Raw genomic sequence first — 22,110 nt, 5'->3', positions numbered from 1 at the left:
GCGACGAGATCCATTCATAGGTCGAGCAAAGCCAAAGTCAGCAATCATGACTTCAGCACCAGGAGCTGACGTCTTGAGCAGTATATTTTCCGGCTTGAGGTTACGATGAATAATCCCACGCAAGTGAAGATAGTCAATCGCACTTGCCAGCTTGCACATGAGAGCACGTGCATCCTCTTCCGTATAGCTTTTGCGTTTGACCAGATCGTCAAATAGCTCACCACCTGTACACAGTGGCGTGACAATGTAATACCAGGCTCTCGCACGACGCTGGCAGGCTGCGCAGCATCGTCGTACACATCCTCTTCATTTGACAGACTAACAAAATCAAAGCTTTCTCTGTATAAGTGCATGACCGCCAAGTTGCAGTTGGTAGACCGAGTCTGACAAAATTATTCATATATGAAGATAGATATATTTTTTCCATAGGTCTGTTCCCGTATAAAGAAGACAAGCTTGATAAATCCTGACAATATCAATTTGATAGAACTTGGCACCTAGTTTGCTATTTTTTAGAATTAAGTTTGGATTTGATTATTAATATTAATCTAAAATTGATACTTGATATTTCTGTTTTACTGATCTCTTGGTTACGAAACTCTATCATCTTCATTTGAACCAGAGCTTCGCTGGCGCCTTGCCACCTGATTTCAAAAACGACATATATCCAGGATGGAAATATTTATTGTGCCTCGATTAACGCCAATTTTATTCTCTGTGCGTGGTACGCTTTTTAAACAGTTCATTCGTAGCCAATTGTCTTGATTCGTCTGAGTTATCTAACTGTTTTATCTAGCTCTTCTTGTCCAATACCAATGTTAGCTTTTACATTGTTGCAGCCTTCACCCATCAGCGCTATCCAGAAAAGCGAGTTGCTACAAATAATTTATGGCGATCTCTTTAAAAGTGGTATTGTCAGCGGCCCTGAAGAGCTTTTTGGCGATAAATAGATCCAAGTTTTCAGCATCGTTTAAAACGGATTTAATCATTCGCTCATATTGGTCGCGGCCTTACAGCGTGTATGTAAAGCTCAACAACGTATGCGAATTCAGTCAGCGGCTCTCCCCACAGGATGCTTGAGATTGATGATTTGTCAAGCAAATGATTCCAGGAGGCAGGTTTGCTGTGGAGGTTCGCACCTTCCAACGATGTCGCTTGCATCGAAGAGCTCGAGACTATATAATCAAAAATCATCCTTTTGACTCGCTCGAGTAGTTGTGAACTAGTGACAAAGAAAGCCAACACGTTGTCGTGCATTGCAAGTAACATATTGTGATCACTGGCAAAAGTTGAAGTTATTCCAAGCAAAGCGAACCTCGGTGTTCCTGTCCACGTATTTTTTCCAAAGATATTTTTTTGTCTTTGAGTCCAATCCATCAGAATAACTTAAAAATCCTTTCAGACACGTAATAAATGGTACATTTTTATACTTCTTGATTTTTTAAGATGTCTACGAGACCTCAAGACACAGAAAAGCCTTTGCAACCTCCCTTGGCTCGACTATCGTTACGTCGTTTCAACTTGGCACTTCAGTAGGTTGTTCGTTTGCGAATTCAATCTTATTACCGCTTTGAAGTTGTTTATGATCCCACCGTTCCGTTTTGCTTATGCAAGCAGTGGTATCATTGATAGTTTGAATGACAAACCTTGTTAAGAAGGTAAGGTTATCAGCTAGTATCCTTCGCATTCCTGTAGTATACAATGATATAATAACTTACATCTACATTTCAAAAGATGAGATTAAATATTGATTGCAAGTTCTTAAGCTTTGCTGATGCTTCTATGCTCATCCACAACGTCGAATCACACAGTTGTCGAGGTAAGTTATCTGTTGTATACCAATAACATTCGGATCCTTATGGCGCGGCAATGTACGTCAAGAATCGTTTATGTCTCGTCTGGGTAGGTCAGGAATGTTCCTATCTTGGAATAAGTCATGTCGTACGTACATAAATAAGCTCGATGGCTGGACACCCAGTTTCCAGACAACACTCACTATCTGGTAAAATAGCTTTCTAGATGAGGTTCACACTGCCCAAAAATATCCTGCCATCTGTCACGTTATCCGATGAGCAACGAGATGCTTTGGTCAAAGAAGCAGATACTGCCGTACAAGAGCTTGTTGCAGCGAATGAAAGATTTAATTCTCAAGGATGTACGCTTGCGTATCCCGGCTGGAAACTCGTGCGTGCAAAAGACGGAGTACAAGTCTATCGGCAGCGACAAAGAGCAATCAAGCGGAAAGAATCGGCATCGTGCATGCCACCAGTACTTCAAAGTTCGTTTCAACTAAAAGAAGACGAATACTGTCGATTTCACACATCAAGCAGCTGTAGCATTATTGACGTTGGTTCTGAAAACGACACGGTATGTTCTTCTATGTGTGGTATTTCATCTGACAGTCTCATGGAAAAAATGAGACCACCTGGTGTGGCCCTTATGGCTTTACAAGGCGTACTGGATGGCACATTAGACGACTGTATGTTTGGCTCTGTCGCAACTACAGATGAAGCGTGGATGCTGCGTAGCTCACACATCAGTGACCGTTTCGACGATGCTCGAATATTAGCAACACTTCGAGGACCAACTCGTACCGATCCCAGTCAATTTCTGGGAGTCAAGTGGTTTTTGAAGGAGCATCCAATCATATTTGCAGGGATCGTCCAGCAGCGTGATCATCTCATTCTTGAGTCCACGGGCTTTACGAACTACTCAACAGGCGAAAGAGTTGGCTACATGCTCCTGCATTCAATCAAACTACGGGATATTCCGGAACTTACGCATTTGGGGATTATTCGGGGAGAAATGAGTGTGTGCTACATTTTTCGTCAAGGTGGACCTGGCAAAGTTGAGATCTTTTGTCGCGGGTTCTATAACTCTCGCGGAGGTATGCCGGGTCGTTTGTCAGTGTTGATTGCCGCAGAATCTGCAATTTGCTGCACTGGTGTTGTGGACTACGCAGTTATAAAGAAGCTGCGATGGCTCATGACCCATGCGAGGAAGCGCACAATTGATACCAATCAGACGAATTCTCAATATTGTGGAGCTTGTGCGAAGAAACTCAGCACAATATCACTACCTTTAGCTCGATCTGGTGTATCTTGCAAAATTTGTTTTCAGATTGTTTGCTCAAAATGCAGCGTAAGCAAGAAAATGACTGTGTTTGTGTCAGACAACGGATCGATCCTTCAACAATCCGTGCAATTTTGTCTGCGGTGCGTACATATAGCAAAACAATCAAATGGTTGGCAGATGACGCAAAGCAATTCTAGTACATCGTCAGCATCTTTTCATTCGCTAAGCTCGTCTTGGTCAACCTCAGCGTCTCGTGTGTCCAGATAGATAACCGGCACAGTAAAAGTCGTGCCTAGTTCTCAAGTTCGTAGATACTCAATTATGGAACTTGATTATTTAAAAATTGACTTTGCCGATTTAAAAGTTAAGATAGCATTACTTGTAAGAGAAAGTATGGTTAGACTATTGACCAAGCTTTGCCATGGGTAGAAGATAGGTCATAAAATGAGTCAAATTCGCTATATGGCGACTGATAGATATCTATCCTGTGAATGAATAGTTGGTTTGATCGTCATACATTTACCTAATAAGGTGGAGGCATTTGCCTGCAAGATGCAGCGTAGATCATAAAAAAGCATTTGGGTCATTCCACCGCATCCAACAATAGGTTGTGCGTGAGGAAAATGTTGGATGCATTTGATTGCGCTGTAACGCGGATGAGTCGTGCAGTACAACCAGTCAGTCAATTGGCACATTATTTATTTCAATTGAGTGCATCATTGTGAATTTGGTCCTGCGGGTAAAATTCACAAAGATTAAGACTATTGTAGATTGGACAGTATCTCTGTCCCAAAAGACTTGAGAAAGTGGCTTGGCCTAACCGAGATCATTTACGAAGACAGTGCAATTTATGCTGATGTGGCACGGCCTCTCGCCGATCGCTTCGCGAGAATGTCAAATGGTGCTAAAATGCGGCGGGAGAGATATTTTTTCAGGTTATAAAGACATGATGCGTGCTTCTGAATCTCGATTGACCTCTTCAGGCTCTCAGGGATGCTTCATCTTTTGCCATAGGCAGTGCTATATCACAAACAGATGTCGATAGGCATGATGGTATGATCACGTTTGAAAATCGTCAGCTTCAATCGGCGTGGAAGAGCCATCCTGTTCACGACATTGAGGAACATGTGAACAAGAAGGTTCTTGTCAAATTCAAGGTGCGCTTGCGTGGCCCTGGACCGTCCATGATCTATACGTATTATACGTATCATATGCTGTTGTCCACAGCGAGGTCGTTACTACTAATATCGCAGATAATGACAAAAGATGGACAACCTCCTTTGTCTCTTATTTTCACGATAAAATAAAGTCGAGTGGTCTTAATGTAGTGGTGGATGTACGTTCGTGTCGCTCCGATTATTAGTTTTTGCATGCCACGATGGTAACGTCACTGAATGATGAGGCGTGACGTACAGCGAACAGAGCAGACGCAACATGTGCTGCATTGCGCTCCTTTATTATTTTGTGAAAAGTAGTTTGGTAGCTCATATGCCGCTATACCATGATCCGCGATCGCACGTCTGCAGCACTGTTCCTTAGTCCGAGGCTTGTTGTATCTCAGCACTAACGCACTTGTCATGCCACGAGAGCTGGTAGGATCAAGTACAAAATACTGTATGGCCCTTTGAGTGTCCACTTCGGACGAGAAAGACATACTGCTCGATGAGCGCTATGTATTGGTGGTCTTATTTGTTTAAGTGCGTAAAAACGCGCGAACGTGTAAAATGTGTCAACAAATAAAAATCTCGCATTATACGCTGACGCCTTTGGTCAGTCGGCATTTCATAGATATATTTTTTTAAGTAGGCGTCGAGTAATACCGGCATCGTGGTCTTTTTAGACCACCTGAGCACGCTGGATCAATCCCTGCTGTCAGCGATACTGTACTGATAAGAATACAAACCAGCTTTATGAAAAAACTTTGTCGCCAACATGGCTGGCCGATAGCCATCATAAGATCTGCGGTTGCGATGAAGTCTTGACAATTTGTTCAAGGTGCAAGCATTAGATTGATCATGTCACCGCTATTTACCCATAAACAGATTGTCAGACGGATTGCGTTAATTTCGGTTTGATATATCTTTTTAAAGCACTTGCGCACAGAGTCTGCAGTGCTGCACCGAGTTGCTTTCACTCATTAAGTTGGCGCTGAAGAACGCAGTACATGCATCTACAGGCTTCAACCAGATTTGAATAAATGATTTGCTCAACCTCCGGGTGCCTTTGCCACCCACACGAAGTGGCTTCGGTACTCATGGGAGGCTGTTGATTCAATCCAGCTTGCTAGTATCAGCTTTATTATATCTTGAAACAAAAGCAGCGGTTTGATACACATAAGATTGACTTTTCGGTCTCTGTGAGAGGCTACTGATACTGTCCGTTTCGCTGACATTAGCCTGATTATACTTCGAAGCAAAATCAGCGATTCGGTCATATTGAAATTGAGCGTCATGCGACTCTTTGGCCGAAGGCCAAAACGTTTAGAAGCAAAACACCGGAACCAGAGGCGGGTAAAAGACACACGAATTTGTAATGAGACAAATGTTATCATGGAGCGCAATCATCCTAGCTATAGATGCAGTGGTTGTCTACACTACAAAATTGCGACCACATTAAACCGGAGCGCTCATGGTTGTAGCAAAAAATGATATATTTACATCTCAAAGTCAATACAACCCATCCTGTTCTTCCCATTGCTAGAGCCACAACACGATCTCGCTCTGACAATGCAGCCGGAAATAGCGCGCTATTGTAGAAGATACAGCATCCCTATTATCTGGTTTCGAATGGCGACACCGTTTTAAACCGCTGATTGTGCCTCAAGCCACACATTTTGATGGCGTAGCTCAGTGCGCGTTTTCAAGATCTAATCCATCTTAGTTTTGGGCGCGCGCTGTGTCTTTCGGAGAAATTCGACATGGTACCAGTACTAAGAGGACACATAAGGGCCAGTCGCCGGAGGGCTGCCCTCCACCGACACTGCTCGATGAGCAAAGGATAGCCTACTATCAAGCATACCGTTCAATGGATCGATGAATACACCAGGGCTGTTTCCAGTATCTGGTGAAGTGAAAGTGCCCGCTGCAGCTCCTTTCGACTAAAAAGTGGCGATCGGCCTTGTAGTGATCGTAACAGTTGGTCGGTAGCTGTTACAGCTGTCTCAAGAATACAAGCAGAGTTATGATTTGCTTGAGCTGAAGGGGATGCATTTAATCTTGATGCACGCATCATGCTTTGTACATCGTCAAGCCAAGCTTTAATAAAGCTTTTGGGTGGACTTCACGATACTGATGCTCGAGTATAAAGCCTTGAGGCGGATGACGCGGAGCGTTCCTCACCCAATGCATGAATCAAATAGCGATACTATTCGGCACTCTCACCAGAGCAATGTACCAGTTGTCCTCTTCTCCTTCCCGCTACTGCATTAAGTGTAGATGATACTGGTAAGGATTACTGACCTGTGAGGTCGTAAAGCGACTTTCTAGGCCTATTTTGCTCTCGATTTGAGCGTATTAGTGTGTATGGGCTACCCCAGCGCGGCGGGAAACTAGATTGCAAAATTTCAATCATGAGGTGATCAAGCTGGCAAAAATCAGTACGACTCACGCGCTAGCAGATGGGCAAGATGGGCTCTCTGTGCCTGGTCTAGCTCGTTGATGACGAGATGGATATTGTCGTGAGTTCCACTACGGGTTGTTGCGGCACTATCTGTCGTAGTAATCGGCACGTAGACTCAACTTGTGCAGAGGGAAGAGGATCACAGCGAACACACTCGGTCGTATATTTTCAGGTGAGGGCGGATGTGTCGGATCAGGACTTTATAGCTCGCTACAACCATTCTCATCGAAAATATCTTGGCTTTCTCACCCGATATAGGTCTGAAATTTTCATCGAAAATATCTCGGCTTTCTCACCCGATATAGGTCTGAAATTTCCACCGCGAGGGTCGTGCTTTTCTCGGAGGCTCATTAAGCCTCATGTTGTGGTGTAAAGAAGTGAACTTCCAACGCAGAGAAACTCATAGGAGCAGGCGAGTGAAAGCCCAAGCGGAAATTATATTGGTTGAAAGATTTCTTTTGCGCAGCATTTTTATAGATAAGTGACTGTCACTGCTAGCGTGAGCCAAATTGGCTGGAGGGCACGTCACGGGTTGACACTTCATAGTCGGTGTGACACGAGCGTGCTTCGACCACTTCATTAAGTCCACTCGACTTTATCTTATCGCGAAATATAAGAGGCAAAGGAGGTTGTCCATCTTTTTTCATTCTCTGCTTCCATCGCAGAGAATGACAAAAGATGGACAACCTCCTTTGCTGTGGATAACGGCATACGGTACGTATAGATCACAGGGCTAAGCAGTATCGCGTTAAATTTGACAAGAACAGATTTTTGCATGTGCCGCCTTCTCGTGAACAGGACGATTCTTCCATGCCGATATAGGCTGACGAGATTCAAACGTGATCATGCGTTCATGCCCATCGGCATCTGCTTAAAGTATAGCACAGCCAACGGCATAAATGAAGCCATCTTGACGGCCTAAAAAGGCCAATTGATATTCGAAAGCGGCATGCATCATGTCTATTTATAATGGACACCCTCCCGGCGCATTCAAGCACCATTTGACATTCTCGCGAAGCGATCGGTCAAAGGCCGTGCCATATCAGCATAAATTGTACTGTATTTGTAAATGATCTCGGCCAGGCCAAGCCACTTTTCAAGTCTTTTGGGACAGAGGAAGTGTCCAATCTACAGTACTTTTATCTTTGTGAAATTCACTTTCAGGACTTTCTCCACAATGATGCACTCAAATGAGATCTATAATGTGCCAGTTACACGCTTGTCTATGTTCACGAAAGCAAACAAAGCGAGCACTGCTCACAAGTATTTACTGCATTTCCCCTTATCCGACTTCCGTGCTCTGTTCGACAATTTACGGATACGTCGTCGAAATAGGGTTGTGCATAATCACGATTAGTTGCTTTACCGGATATATCGACATTGCTGGTACATTAGAGAATACTTGTGGCAAAACCAGCCACTCTGAAAGATTTTCACTCGGAATAGTCAGCGGAGTGATAGAAATTAGGCTACTCCAAATCGCAGTTGATTATACATACCAAACGCTGAAGAATGTTAACCGAAAATGTTGATCTGCAGCACGTCCTCATAGAATATCGGTGTTTGCACCAGATTTGTGGCTGCAATTAGGTAATTATTGTCGTGTATTCAGCTGGAACCGTCAGTGCCTACGCATGCGGCGAGAATATAATCCGTTGACTCTTGGCCAGTTTCGCACAGGCGTACATAAAGACCCATTGAGTCACATTTTTTGGGGTCGCCACTAAAAATATCATGTGTATCGCGCGGTGTTCTGTACGTGAGGTCTTTTCAAATTCAAGTAATATCACACGTCGCGTGTGAAGCTGGCCAGTGGTGTAATACAGTAACGCGCATGAATTAAAAATAGCACTGCAGACTTGTCATCGTGCGCTTCGATAGAAACGCAACACGTGTTGTATCCAATCAGTATGTCGTACAAACTGCCTTGTCGATGTGCACTTTGTTCAAGTAAGTTTTATTAGTGTCGTTGCTACATATTTTGAACAAAACCATGTACCACACTGAAATTATCGCATCGTCATGTCCGCGCCGGAAGTCTTTCCTGATCTAAGCAGAACTGGCTTTTTGACAGAACAAAGTTCGCCAGGAAAGGCATGGCTACCAATGTAAAGTGGCGAATACTGTAATCTTGTATGCATCATTGTTTCACAATTGGTATGGTTGCACTAAATACAATACGGTACAGCTGTACAAAATTTGCGTTGCACTTTGGCGTAATTGTAAACATTTGGAGTATTGAATTATTCGGGTCTACGAGGATTATGGAGCTTCTAAAAAGAGAGTCCGTGGCATGCATAGACTGTTAGCCGCATGTAACGGGGTTACACATACCCTGATATGAAAGAGTGGGTCACACAATATAGTGTGACCGTACAAAGGTGTGTATTACACAAGTCGGTGTAATCACACAATGGTGTGACTACACCGTATCAAGAAGCCACTACGTGGCGGGACTACCAGTAGTTACGCATATTAAATTAGATTATACTATGTAATTAGGAGAACCTAAGGTTTTAGATATAGGAGGTTCTGCTGCAAATAAAACAAAAATACAGTTTATTTTTGAACGAAAGAGTACATTTGCCTTGAGTTAAGGTTTTGGATACTCTTGGTGGAAGCGGATCGCGATCCGCTACCCTCGTACTGGTTCTGTTATAGAACGAAGGTCGGTGACCTTAAATTAACTTCCTTTTTGCAAAGAGCTACCGCAGCCTCGCTACACCGCACGTCAAAAAAGAACGGCAGTTTTACTATCAGACATACTAAAACCGTATACGTATAGTATGTAGTCACGTAGCATTAACTCTAAACATATGTACTCTTTAAAAAGCAGAGCAAATTCACAGTGCATGTTACCTCGAAGGCTCTCGGTTCTACTTCTGGTTGGAGCACACAACCCTGACCTCTGATTTCAGAGAGCCAAAGCTTCCTCTGCGCAAAAAGCACGGTAATCTGATTCAGTCGGTAGCACTTGCAGTCAATCCTACAGCCGAGTCGTGAGAGGACTGTCTCCTCTGCGAAGATGGGACATGCAATGTTTAAATACCTGACTTCGGGATGCACCGACCAGGTTAAAAGCCTGCGTCTATCGTGGACCCCGATGGGATCCGAGAACTGGCGATCAAAGTGCTAAAAGTGCTTATTTGCACTCAGAAAGCGCTCATGAGTTACGTCAGGATGTCCAATCGGGGCCATATAGGAATAGATGATTTCCACAGTAACTCCACTCATTATTAGTGTTCAAACCTCTGGGGGCGGGACGGAGAAAATTCCTTGCTCTGAATGACAGGATTAGATCGAACTGATTAATCATGCGTGTCGCTTGTATCTCCACGGGTAACGATTTGAAGCGACAGATGCTACAGACATGTCTACACCGCCTAACTAGACGTATCTGGCGCATACAGAATTCTTGTCTATCCGTCCAGGGAGGCGAGAGCTAGAAAACTATGAGCAGGAGGTGAATATCTTATCGTCGCAATGACGTAAGAAAGGCATTAACGCTTACCATCTTCATGAAGGGTCTCCTAATGGGTGCAGCTGACACCGAGATGTTTCGCCTCTAATCTACATTTTCCATGGAATCCATGGAAGCGTTTGTTTTGAATTCAATGAGGAGTACATCTTCCATCCCGCGAGAACCGAGAAGGATTCTGGTACTGGCGTCTCTGTAAGCGAGTCGGAGGCAATGAATATCAGTCATGTTGGGAAGAACAAAAAGATCCTTGACTGCGGAGCAGCTCCGCCATACTTGCAAATGTTATATCTGTGTGAGTACAAAACCTTTCAGCCTTGAAAATAGCTTCGCTCTAGACTGATAGGTGCGAAGAGTAAGGCCTCCATGCAACATCGCTTGATGATTTTTTGCGGGAAAATAATGAGGCATGAAAGGCGCAGGGTAATCTAGTTAGAAAAAACTGGGTGCTATTGCACCTCATGAAGATCTTGATCAGCTAAAACCCAGCCCTAAAAGAAGCGGGTCTTTCCGAGAGAGATGGGGATCACGGCCCAGGACTGTTGGTCGTCAGTATCAACGTCCCACGATTTGTGAAGCCTAGCGAATCATAAATTGATTTGGGCATGTCGTTCAATTGATAATAATGCGTGACTGTCAAAACAATTAACAACACACGAGTGCCTCGAGATGCCGAATGCATGAACGATTCATGTCTTCTAATGATGGGACACGTAAAGCTTTTGTCAAATCTCTGATTTGATTGAGAGATTTGAAAGCGTGGAACGTTGTCTACTCCTGAATCTGGTTTCGAAATTTGGATCCAGCCTAGTATGGTGCGGCTGGGATGATGTGAGCTATGGACCGTTTGTAAGTCGAGAACTTAAGCGACACGCACTTCTCTTCTGGTGGAGCTTTGGCGAGCCGTGAGGTCGCCTCTGATAAGAGAATCTTTTTTGATTCGGACTGAAAGCTGCGATAGTCTCCATACACGACAAGAAGTGCTCGCGCTGACTAGCAGTGATATTGCTAGTGCCAAGAGTAGAAGTCGTGAAACAGGAGCGGCAGTGACCCTCAGTGTCAAAATGAGGTGGAATAGAGAGGCTGTATCGCAGCCTTCAGTGTATCTCAGTTTAGACGAAGAAAACGACTGTAATGCGTGGCCCACAGAATGTTTTTCTGGTAAAAAACGTTAGCTGATGTCTGCCCCACAAGGGCCGGTGGGGAGAGGAAGCGACTGGGTGTCGCAGTCTTCAATACAAGAGCCGGTGAAGTTGAAGGGCGACCGTAAGTCGCGAGCTGAAGAGCTTGGCCTAGAAGATAAAAAATGATTTTCATGCTTTATTAGCACAAAAGTGTGACCAGGGTTGTCCTACGGGTTGAATGCATACTTAGTTTTTCCCGCAAAAGGCCTCTCCGAGTTTGAGAGTTTTTTCTTCCGGGGATTTGTGCGAGAAATTGCAAAGGAATGGGGTCATGAAAATGGAATGGATGTTATCAGAGAGGGAGTCGAGCTCAAGATCTGCCACTGAAGAATACATCATCGAGGACACGTGCAGATCACTAAGTGTGAGGTGTTGGATAGCTTTCCTCGGACTCTATGGCTCTTATTCACCCTTGTGAATGAGACATCGAGACGTGGTGACACCAAACCCTTCACGCGTATCACACCTGGATGAGGGGTCGCCTCATCAAATTTACTTGGTTCTTGGAAATTTAAATTGCGTCACACGGCTATGACTTCTTCCCAGCAACAAGCTGACGGAGCTGACGGTTTTTTCTAAGTGAAGCACGAACCGGGTGCGGTGATAGAAATCGGAATTTATCCACTCGACACCGAATTTGTGCCAGAAAAACTAACGGCAGCCTCCGAATTCTGCATGCTTGAAATAAGCTAGATACAGCTACAAAATTGGCGCAAACGTCGATTTCTAGACAGCCTAAGGTGAGGAACAGCATGTGGGCTGCTCTTTGTTTAGTGGATTTGGCCTGGCTTACGATTATTATCAATTACTGATTAGAGACAGCATAATCCTTCCCACTGCGGTGATTACTTCGAGCGTAACGCTATGGGAGTGACTAGTTATGATACAGATTATATCAAACGTAACTTCGAAGCTCAATTGTCGAATTGTGGCACATATATATTTATATAAATTATTTGTCCGTAGTACGGGGAGTTGGATGTGGAAAATTACTTTACACACTTGCGAGCAGGACTTGATTAAATGCACTTGCATCAACGATGAGCCAATATATCCAAGTGTGTATTTAGCAACGACGAGTTCCGCTTTCTAGGTTGCTTTGATGGAAAGCAGAGCCTGCGGGGGATCTCACACAGATAAAAAATTGGTCACTTGAATCCAAAGGGACTTGAGGAAGTGACTCAGCCTGTCTAACCACTTGCACAGCTTCAGTGCAGATTATCCCGACATAACATGGTAGGAATCCTTGCCAATCTTCTGGAAAAGAATCTTAGGGTGCGACAGAAGAGGATTCTACTTGGCTCGGTAAAAATGGTTTGATTTTGTTACTTCTAAATACAAATTGACCATTTTACGTCATCTGTGACGCTTCAGTCCTTGCAATAAGCTGCACTTTTCTCGAAGGAAATGTCGATGGACTTAAACGCGCGATCACAATTGGTTTCACGACTTAGAAGTAACTTTCCCTAAAATATCAATGAGCCACTTGCAGTTTATTTTCCCTTGTCAGGTCCAGAATGTTGCAATGAAGGATAACCATCTTGTCAATCCCTACGGTAGATGTGGTGATGACGTCGCTGTGCGCAAAAATGCATGATATGTATAGGTCAAACTATGTATTTGACGTAAGGTTTAAGTCGTGTCGGCTTGATGTGGTCGCTAATGCACATCGTGTTGCCCAACATGATTTGTCGCATATCACAATAATGATGTCGCCAATTGAAAAGGCGATTCGCCCTGCGTATGGGTCAGACTGTGTTGCTGAAAGCGATGAACTTGAATAATCAGATCCGGCTCATCACTGAAGACGATGGAACTTCGAAAAGAAGGATTCCGTGGCATGCGTGGTCTGCTAGCCGCAAGTCAGAAATGAAGGCTAAAATAGCTTCATTACAAAAGATATGAAAGCGCATATCGAAGTACCATCAGTCATATATATATGTACCCCAGAGATAGCAGAGACTTTTTTTTTCGGTGCTTACAGTTGGAGCGCACGAACCTTACCTTTGTGCGTATGTCAACGTGAACTTTTTGGGTCAAAGATCTTAATGCGCGAAGAGCATGGCGACCTTGTTGTATACAAGAACACTACATCCACTTAAAGAGACTAAGAGTCGTCAGCGAGTGCTTGTCTGATGCTTAATTCCTATCCTTGTTTGTCATCCTTTCGCGACGAAAGTTCTCATGCCTCAGTGTCGGTATGGTTGACACTGGCTTTTTGGTTGTTTCACCATCGGCACCTCTGGCTTCTTTTGACAGCTATGTCTCATAAATGAACCATTGGCTCCCAAGGCGCTGAACATAATCACATCGTCTCTGCTAGTCAGTCTCACGTGATTTTGTTGCTAACAAGTCATCGGCCATTAACATTGTCTTATCACATGATGGGATACTGCCTCTTTTTATAGATTTTGCTGTAGCTCGTACGTAAGTAAAATCTTTGTGTCATGTTGAATATAGGAAGAATTCCTCCTTAAATGACTACACCATTTGATCTTCCTACATTAAAAGTCGATGGCGTCCGTAGCGCCGCTGTTGCTATCTCTTATGACAAGCGGTGTCGTTCTTCTAGCCGCCTTTAAACTTAGCGACACAGTGTACAATACAACGTCTACAGTGTTTGCTTTCTTGGCGCTAGTTCCCGCACTCGTGTCGATTGGCGTCGTCTCTGAGGGCCTTGGCTGGGGGATTTTCACGCAACTTTGGATCGCTAGCCGACATACTCCGGAGCAAACGATGACACCTGCCAACGCATCGGAAGCTGCACGTATGGAGCTTCTTAAGGCACTCAGTGATCGCTGGTGGCAGCATGGCCGTACATCTCTCGGCAGGTCATTTGGACTTAACATCCAGAGACCAGAGTTTGTCACGAGAGGCAGTTCGTTGTATGAGCAAGTACAAGGCCATCTTCAAGATCATCTATTCAGTCGTAGCACAGCAGAAACGCCTGTGTATCTCATGGACTCGACTACGGGCTATTTCCTGCGAGCTACTCAGCGCCGCAAGCTTGTGCTTACAAGCAAGCCGAATGCTTCATGCTTATTCTATGTAGAGCGAGGTAAAACGCATCATTGGGGCTTTCGAGCTGTTGCAACACAGCGATATATGGGCCAAAATATTGTACAAAAACTTGTTGCGACTAGCAAGAAATTGCACGCATGGGAAGCATTTCGTGTGCTGCAGAGACCAGGGGATAAAGGAGTTGGAGCCTGTAGTCCGTTGGTATATATGATACTATGCTCGGCACGATTTGGGAAGGGCATGTGGTTAGCTAATAGGCCGGCATTTGCTCCCTCAGTTCCGACTAGCAGAAGTAGCAATGTGAATTTTGATGAAGACGAGAGCTTGTTTAGTGACCACGATCACACGAGTCAAAAATCATCTCGTAAGCATGGTATCTTCTTGTCGAAGCAGTTAAATCATGCCATTGGATTGATGTATAGTTCAGATTTGTCGGCATTGATGACTCATGCGGGGCAAGTGCGGACGCCATTGGGTTTGCGAGCTTTAGCACGTGCACAAACTTCACCACATTTAAATGGGAGATCACGTCAAACAAATAGCGGCATGTTACGGTCTACAATGTTCACAATGCTTGAAAATGGAGATGAAGATGATGCGGATACAGATTTATCAGGACGAGCCACCTCGTTTCTGTTAGTGAATGGTGATGACTCAATGGAACCATTGAAACCATTGAGAGCAACTGTGTCTGACTAAAAGTCCTAATTGAGTCTCAAGTGCCTAAAACACGAAACCGGTACACAATCGTCGACTCATGAAAGATGATCGACTTCTGACTTTTTACTTGTAAGTACTTGATTACGCGGAGCATGGTACATGTAGATCATCACATCGAAATTGCTCAGCGAGCATTAATACTTGCTAAGTTAAGTGGATAAGGTGGAGCCTACAACTGCTCTATACTCTGGGTCGATGCCATCTGATGATGCTGATAAGGTCGAGGATAAACTGAAAAAGGAAGCAAAATCACCAACGAGATACACAAGACCTTTTATCTTAGCTATGAACGCATGATAAAGCGTCGAATATACTCATTAGATGTCGACATGTTCATCTTCAATGTTTACGTGTATAGTATGTTGTCTATTGTGTTTGTAAACTTCATGGTAGGGATATTTGTTGTTCAAATAAATCGATAAGCTTTCATGCTTGTTTATGCCTACTTTTCTAACGAATATTAGTCAGAATTCAGTTGTAGTTGCATTGTAAGAAATGCTCACAGTGTGCCAAGTCGCTCGTCCGTATGAGCTTCACGCATTTAAATTTGTAATACATTTCGTCAAGACGAGCTTTGGATATGTTCATATTGTGTTCATTGACTTTTATTCTTGATAACTAAAAAAATAGACTCTTATTACTCTTTTTTGATGATGTCAAAAATTCTAACTCTAGCTTAGTTAGACTTATTCAATTTGAGCATAAGTCATTTCAAGAAGCAAGAGCTCTCGCTCTCATCAACTACTTGTAAAAACTGATCTACAACGTCTTCACTCTGTCTTTTCGACTTCCACGTGTAGTAGAAGTTCTGTTCAAGTCATGCTGAGCTTAAACTTGAATCGAAATACTCAGACAAACTTCGCGGTACCTGATTATACTCTCTCGACAGTGTGATCCGTTTCTATTACATCCCCGTTGTATATTACTCGTCGACCTCCGCCGCAGCCGTATCTGTGTCCATGCGGGGCCAATGAGACCAAATTCGCCTGTCTGGACACAATATTAAATTTTGTACTTGTATAACGACGATTGTCAATATCACGGCATCGTTCCTGGTCTTTTTCTAGCAATTTGTAGCGTTTAGAAACTTTGCTTTGTCCACTAGTACAGTACATCGCTACTTGGTGACGAGCACGGCTGTATTCGTAATGTTTAGTGCTAGATAAAAGTCTTCGGGATTGTAGACACGAGCTGGGTACGAGAATTCGTTTAGTTTCGAACGAAATTTTTTGATTACGTCTACATTTGAAATTTTCTTAGCCTTTGAATTTGAAGTATCGTAACATCGATAGCAACTTATAAGATGTAGATTACAGAGTAGACGCGAAGTCAATAATATTTGAAAGCCACGATTGTGACACGGTCGCTATATCGACAAGGTTCAAGTATGGTCGAATATGTGGTTAAAGTATGAAAAAAATTATTTGGCGAGCAATGTTGGGATGGGAAGAGACAGAATGTCCCGCAATGTGTAGAAAACCTGCTGATGACAATTATTGATAGGACAGAAATTCTCGGAACTTGTGCTTAGATTTTTAGCAGTTATGATACAATTGAATTCTTTTCTTGACAGTATCCAAGTGCGATGTGTTAGTTATAAAACTCCACATTAGACTGAAATCATAAACCGTTTGTCTTGAGAATGTCGTTACGCTAAGTGGACGGCCTGTTCTTATTGCTGTTACATTGTCCTGCACGAAGATGCGCATAAAAAAGCAGCTTGTGTATTTTAATACAAACAGCTGAAACATCTCTGTGATTGGCTAAAAGACATAAAAAGTGGTAAAAAGTCGCTTCGTCCCCATACCTTTTTTATTCGACAACCTGTTTGGACAGATATAATATGTACGTCCTGACAACTCAGGTGGACGGATATCCGATTGTATAACGAATCAATACCCTGTCAGATTCGGTGGTTGTTATCAAATTAATTTCGGAAGATGTTAGAATGACTTGATCTAGCGCATGGAGAGAGACCATTTCTCACCCACATTCAAGTTTTTGAGATGCCAACACTCACTTTGTCCGTCCACGCGACAGATAACGCGTCAATTCGAGTTCCTACCCCCGTATCAGTTCCCATGGAAAGTATGGGCAATCATCATGCCATTTACAGCGCTAGTCTTCCTACAGAAGCGCAAAAACCACCACCAAAGAAACGGGGACGCCGTCGTTTATTGCAAGACGAAGGACAACGCAAGGCCAGACGTAAGACTCAGTGCAAACTTAATCAACGACGCTATCGTGCCCGACAACGTGGACTTATCAGTATGTTGTCACTGGAAACTGAGGGTTTAAATGACTATTTTCGGGACTTGCAAGACTATCGAGACTTTTTAAGAGACTATTTTGCACCATCTTCAGCACCTTTATCAGCATGGAATGATCCAAGACCAATGCTTGTCGTCAATCACTTCTTACGAGCTTTTCAAACAGGTTTTGCACTGCACTCGATTGAATCAAGCTCCTTACAAGAAAGTTTTATCAGACTAGTGTGTGCTCCTAATCTCGTGACACAAGGAGCCATGACAGATGGCATTGAGGCATTGTTACTGCAGCTCAAACGCTATGCATCGTACCATGGTGCACTAGAGATACGAGCAGACAGTGTCTGCATGTTACATGCCCCAACGAAAAAAATGGATGTCATGGCGAACGAAGAGAAAATCTTGTGGATCTTTCAAAGTAAAGGAACCATTAGAATGCGAATTTCACGAGACACTTTGATGCTCGTGTATCCGCATGTGTTACAGTATCATGAAACTATAGCGCAACGTATTATGGGGCAAACGATTGAGCCTGATTTAACAACAACATTTTATTTCGACGCACAAGCAAAAGTAACGAAGCTTGAACAACACGTGGATTTTGCTGGTGCATTTCTCCGACTTCTAGAGAGTGCAGAAGATGTGGCCACATTGTTGAAAGGTGCGCTCATTTCTCCATTCTCCGAACTAGGATTGGATCCACAAGGTAAAACAGAATCGTCTCTCACGCGCGGCTGTAAACAGCTCAGTCTGAAATTTATTCTTCTGTAAATTTAAACAACACTGATCGCAGTACAAGGTACAAACGGTGATCTTCTGCCTCTTCTTGCAGGCTTTCATGAGTGAAATAGAAAATTGCCAAAATATAAAAGCAGGAAATCTCTGTCCTAGCACAATTTAATCGCAAGTCGCAAACGTGTTTCTAGCTTCATACTCGAGTAGATCTTTTAGGTTACGAAGTTACCTTCACCCATGTAGCAACATTACGCTAAAATAATTTCCAGCTGGAAGTGTTTAAGGTATATACACTCTTGGAAGGGCTCAAATCGTGAAAGATTAGAGATTACTATGGGATCACAGAAAGTTGCTCATTCCAAGCAACTTACGCATGGGTTCTCAAATCCTGATGTTTGCAACATAAAAATGGTCATCATGACCAATCATCAATGATAACAGCCTGATCGTTCATGATGAGACCCTTGACTTTGGACCAATTTTGATCTTTACACTGTCGAAACTTCGCACGCTGTCCTTGCATCATGCGCGATGACTTGATCATTCAACGATGACTTGCTGCAGATGCGACTCGAGTTCGCAACCTTAAGGTATCACAGTCCATTCCCCATTAATTGATATCCTTTCAAATATGGTAGTGTGATTTTATCATAGCACAGAGACACAATAATTGGTGTGTGTGTGGACTAAGCAAGGAACGAATTCTCAAGCAATCCATGACAAGCAAGCGCTCTAACTCACTTGAGGTAGGAGTATTAATTACATATCTAGTACCTTTTGCACTCGCTGCCTTTTCGTTCTTAGTATATTATTGTACTTTGGACGTTCTGACTTCGACAATGTCTCAAGGGTTGATTGGCAATATTCGCACATTTACAATATCATATCAACAAACACTGCTGCAGCAGACGGGAGGACATAGCTAGCGGTAGCCAAGCAATCGAGCTTCGCAAGCAGGCAGCATATTATTATTTATAGTATCAAAGTGGGCTTATATGATCTTCGAATTTGATACAGCAAATAATATTTCTTAATGAAAAATAGTCACTTTAAATGTTTTATAATCAATGTCTTGTCGCCTAACATTTTGCACTTTTATTTTTCTCATGTTTAATGATCAAAAAGATGTTCAATGTAATAATATTGACAATTTTTACATCAGGCAGGTATTACGGTTACCTTACACTGATCAAAAGTATCGAAGGATGAAGGATTATGCCTATCCGTAAAAAAGAGGTCCTTAAAACATGTGGGCTGCGTGGGGTGGCCATGCATTTTGCATAAAAGAAGTTGTGACTAAAAGATCCACGTATACAACCCACTGAGGTTGAGGCTGTACGCCCAACCCAGGAGCGGAATAGAGAGCCTCTCAGGCGAGATAATATTTTGTTGCTCAAATTTACTGTACATTAAGTTTACATAGTGTAATCTATATATTACGACGTTTAGGTATATGCATTGCATAACGTGAGGCTGACTGTAACGCGGTACATGCATTACGGCAGTCTACGTGCACCTTTCAGGATTGTACAATTTTACAGGCGTCATTCTGCGACTCACCGCAGCTCTGCTTTTCGAGCTCTGCTCGAGGAGCTTAGCAATATCATTGCGACTCAGTCCGACAATTTCATGTTCTGCACCGCAGCTATCGTAGCTACGCGCCCGTATTAAACGCACTTTTACTTCCTGAAAGAGGTGAATGTATCGATTGCCTCAGCTCGTTTTGAAGGGGAGTACATAGCGCTTAATTTTTTGAGCTCCAGTTGATCCATTAGTCAAAGCGGTCAAGCCAAGTCATTCCCATGTAAAATCTCGTCTTGACTGACTCGGCTCTAAGCTCTGGACTAGGCGATATTTCTCGCTGTCAAATTCTTTCCATTGCGCCTGTAATTACCAGAACATTGACATGTCTTTGGTACAAGACGCACGAAATCTGTACTGTATCTGGCATCCTTAATTACAGGCATACTGATACTGTCTGTTGTTGCGTATCGTGCCTGATTGTATGATGCTCCAAATTCATCATGACTTTTCGTGAATTTACAAGCTCGGGGCGTTGATGCGAATATCACGAAAAACGGGCTGAGAACATTTTTACGAGAGCCGCTTTTACAGCAGGAGTAGAGCGGTCTAACGGAACTCGACGTTTTCCCATAAGGAGCCTCTTAAACGTCCGTTTGCAAAATTTTGATCACTCGTGCTTCTCAAATAAGAAAACAGAAGGCATGCATGGCGCACATGTTCTGTATTACCGCAGATGAAAAATTTGTATTTACCACGAATCTTCTCCGGAGCCAAAAGATCTCTCCAATCTTCAGCATGGCAGAGGTCCATCGCCTTTGACATGCTCGTAGATTTCAACCTCTGTTAATACAATCGACCCTCGCGGCACGGAAGTTGTAGTCAGCATTTTGTGCGACATTCACCGCTTCTTCAAATGGTACATGTAGGATGTTGATGGCCCCGGGGCGTGATGCACCCATTCGAAGACACTGGTAACTTTTACCGCATCCTAAAGAAGGACTTGCGTCATTGCGGCGATAAGAGCTCGCATATCCTAAACATAGTCTGCAAAATCACGCCTTTCGTGCAAGTGGATATGAATGGTGCATGCATTTGGTACGCCTAATTAGGCGGTGCAAGCACCCGCGGCATCTCCACTACAAATAACTCCAAATTTGAATTGCATCTTTCACAGAGGTTGTGGGACATTGGGTAGTTTGAGCAACGAAGGTGCCGTGCAATATATGCAATACACGCGAAAGAAGCTTTGCTCCAAACAATCAAACAAGAAACACCGGTTGGGTGCGCATCCTTCTCGGAAGGCTCAGCGTTTACGCAAGGCCCTGCTTGGACACGACCTTAAAGGTCCAAACAGCATGTGTTTTTAGTTTTCAGTAAAACCAGGTCTCCTATCTCAAAGTTTTCAACATTACTTCTGCTTTTCAGTCTGCATATTCTTTTTGCAGGTCTTGGCTTTTCGCCATCGCATCGCGAACGTGGAGTGTCAAGTCGATGAGACAGGAAGTCTTCGACTTCATTACGAACAGTGAGGGGGTGACACCAGATAGCTGCTCGGCTATTCCTCGCCCACCAAGCCCTGAGCCATGGGATGGCGGCGTCAGCGGGGCGCGACGCTTAACAAGCCCGTCCACGTAGAACGGCGTGTAGCCGATAGACGCATGCACTGCATTGTTCAGAGCAAACTCTACTAGTGACAACGTAGCGCTCTAGCGCTTCGGCGTCCCAGCGCAGACGCTGCGAAGAACGTCTTCCACGACGCGGTTCACGCACTCAGTTTGACCATCGGTCTGCGGATGGTCCGCTGTTGACATAGTCAATTTGGTGCCCAGCACCCTAAAGATTGTAGACCAAAACTTATTAATGAAGGGTGGGTCTCTGTCAGAGACAATTGACTCCAGGAGTCCATGTTGTCGAAAGACACGATCCACAAACAGCGTCGCTGTACCGACACCGTCGATGGTGGTTGGGATCGCCGCAAAATGAGCCATTTGATCAAACGGTCGACAAAGACCACCACAGCCGTGTTGCCCGCCGACTCCTTTTGCAGGTCAAACACATAGTCCATACCCATTGACTGACAACGCCCGGAGGGTACCGGCAATCTTAGCGTCGCCGCCGCATTTGGATAGTGTTCCATCCTCTGACACGTCTCACAAGCTCGCCCATATGTGCTCGTTCGTTTGTACAGCTCGGTTCACCAGTAGTGGCAACTCATAGAGCTGTAGGTCTTCTCACGACCGAGTTGACCACTGAGTGGGGTGTTGTGGGCCTCATAGAGAATACGGTACTGCAAATTCTCATCGTGAGGTACCACAATTCGTGACGTATCCGACGAGTCGGTGCTATAATACAGCAATCCGTTATTCAGCAAATATCGGTGTGACCGTGCGCACAGTCGCGACGACAACGTTTTGTCCGAGTTTCCAATCTCTTTGCTACTGAGAGCCCGTAGCAGCTCCTACGTATTAGCCAAAGCATTCTACTTTCC

General features: G+C 43.8%; 4 protein-coding genes across 4 annotated transcripts; 3 read left to right on the top strand and 1 right to left on the bottom strand.

Annotated features, from left to right (window-relative positions):
* Window positions 1–524: 524 nt before the first annotated feature.
* Window positions 525–1,418, bottom strand: PHALS_15433 (uncharacterized protein). Its single transcript, XM_024725909.2, has one exon. The coding sequence runs from the start codon at window positions 1,375–1,377 to the stop codon at window positions 994–996; it is 384 nt and encodes a 127-aa protein (XP_024576639.1). The 5' UTR covers window positions 1,378–1,418; the 3' UTR covers window positions 525–993.
* Window positions 1,419–2,019: 601 nt separating this feature from the next.
* PHALS_10480 (Zinc finger, RING/FYVE/PHD-type) lies at window positions 2,020–3,342 on the top strand (the record flags this gene model as incomplete). Its single annotated transcript, XM_024725908.1, has 1 exon — window positions 2,020–3,342. One exon carries the CDS (start codon window positions 2,020–2,022, stop codon window positions 3,340–3,342), a length of 1,323 nt encoding a protein of 440 aa, XP_024576638.1.
* A 10,527-nt stretch (window positions 3,343–13,869) lies between these two features.
* Window positions 13,870–15,075, top strand: PHALS_10479 (Actin cross-linking; the record flags this gene model as incomplete). The annotated part of the gene is made up of 1 exon (XM_024725907.1): window positions 13,870–15,075. The coding sequence occupies one exon, from the start codon at window positions 13,870–13,872 to the stop codon at window positions 15,073–15,075; it is 1,206 nt and encodes a 401-aa protein (XP_024576637.1).
* Window positions 15,076–17,102: 2,027 nt separating this feature from the next.
* On the top strand, window positions 17,103–18,134 carry PHALS_10478 (uncharacterized protein; the record flags this gene model as incomplete). The annotated part of the gene is made up of 1 exon (XM_024725906.1): window positions 17,103–18,134. One exon carries the CDS (start codon window positions 17,103–17,105, stop codon window positions 18,132–18,134), a length of 1,032 nt encoding a protein of 343 aa, XP_024576636.1.
* Window positions 18,135–22,110: the final 3,976 nt, after the last annotated feature.

Source organism: Plasmopara halstedii, assembly GCF_900000015.1.
Source record: "Plasmopara halstedii genome assembly, contig: Scaffold_470, whole genome shotgun sequence".
NCBI classification, from domain to species: domain Eukaryota; phylum Oomycota; class Peronosporomycetes; order Peronosporales; family Peronosporaceae; genus Plasmopara; species Plasmopara halstedii.
The sequence above is the reverse complement of the archived record's forward strand: the minus strand, read 5'-3'. Positions and strand labels throughout refer to the sequence as shown.

Coding starts and splice junctions, on each gene's coding strand:
- PHALS_15433 (XM_024725909.2), bottom strand. CDS start 1,377: ATGGATTGGACTCAAAGACAAAAAAATATCTTTGGAAAAAATACGTGG.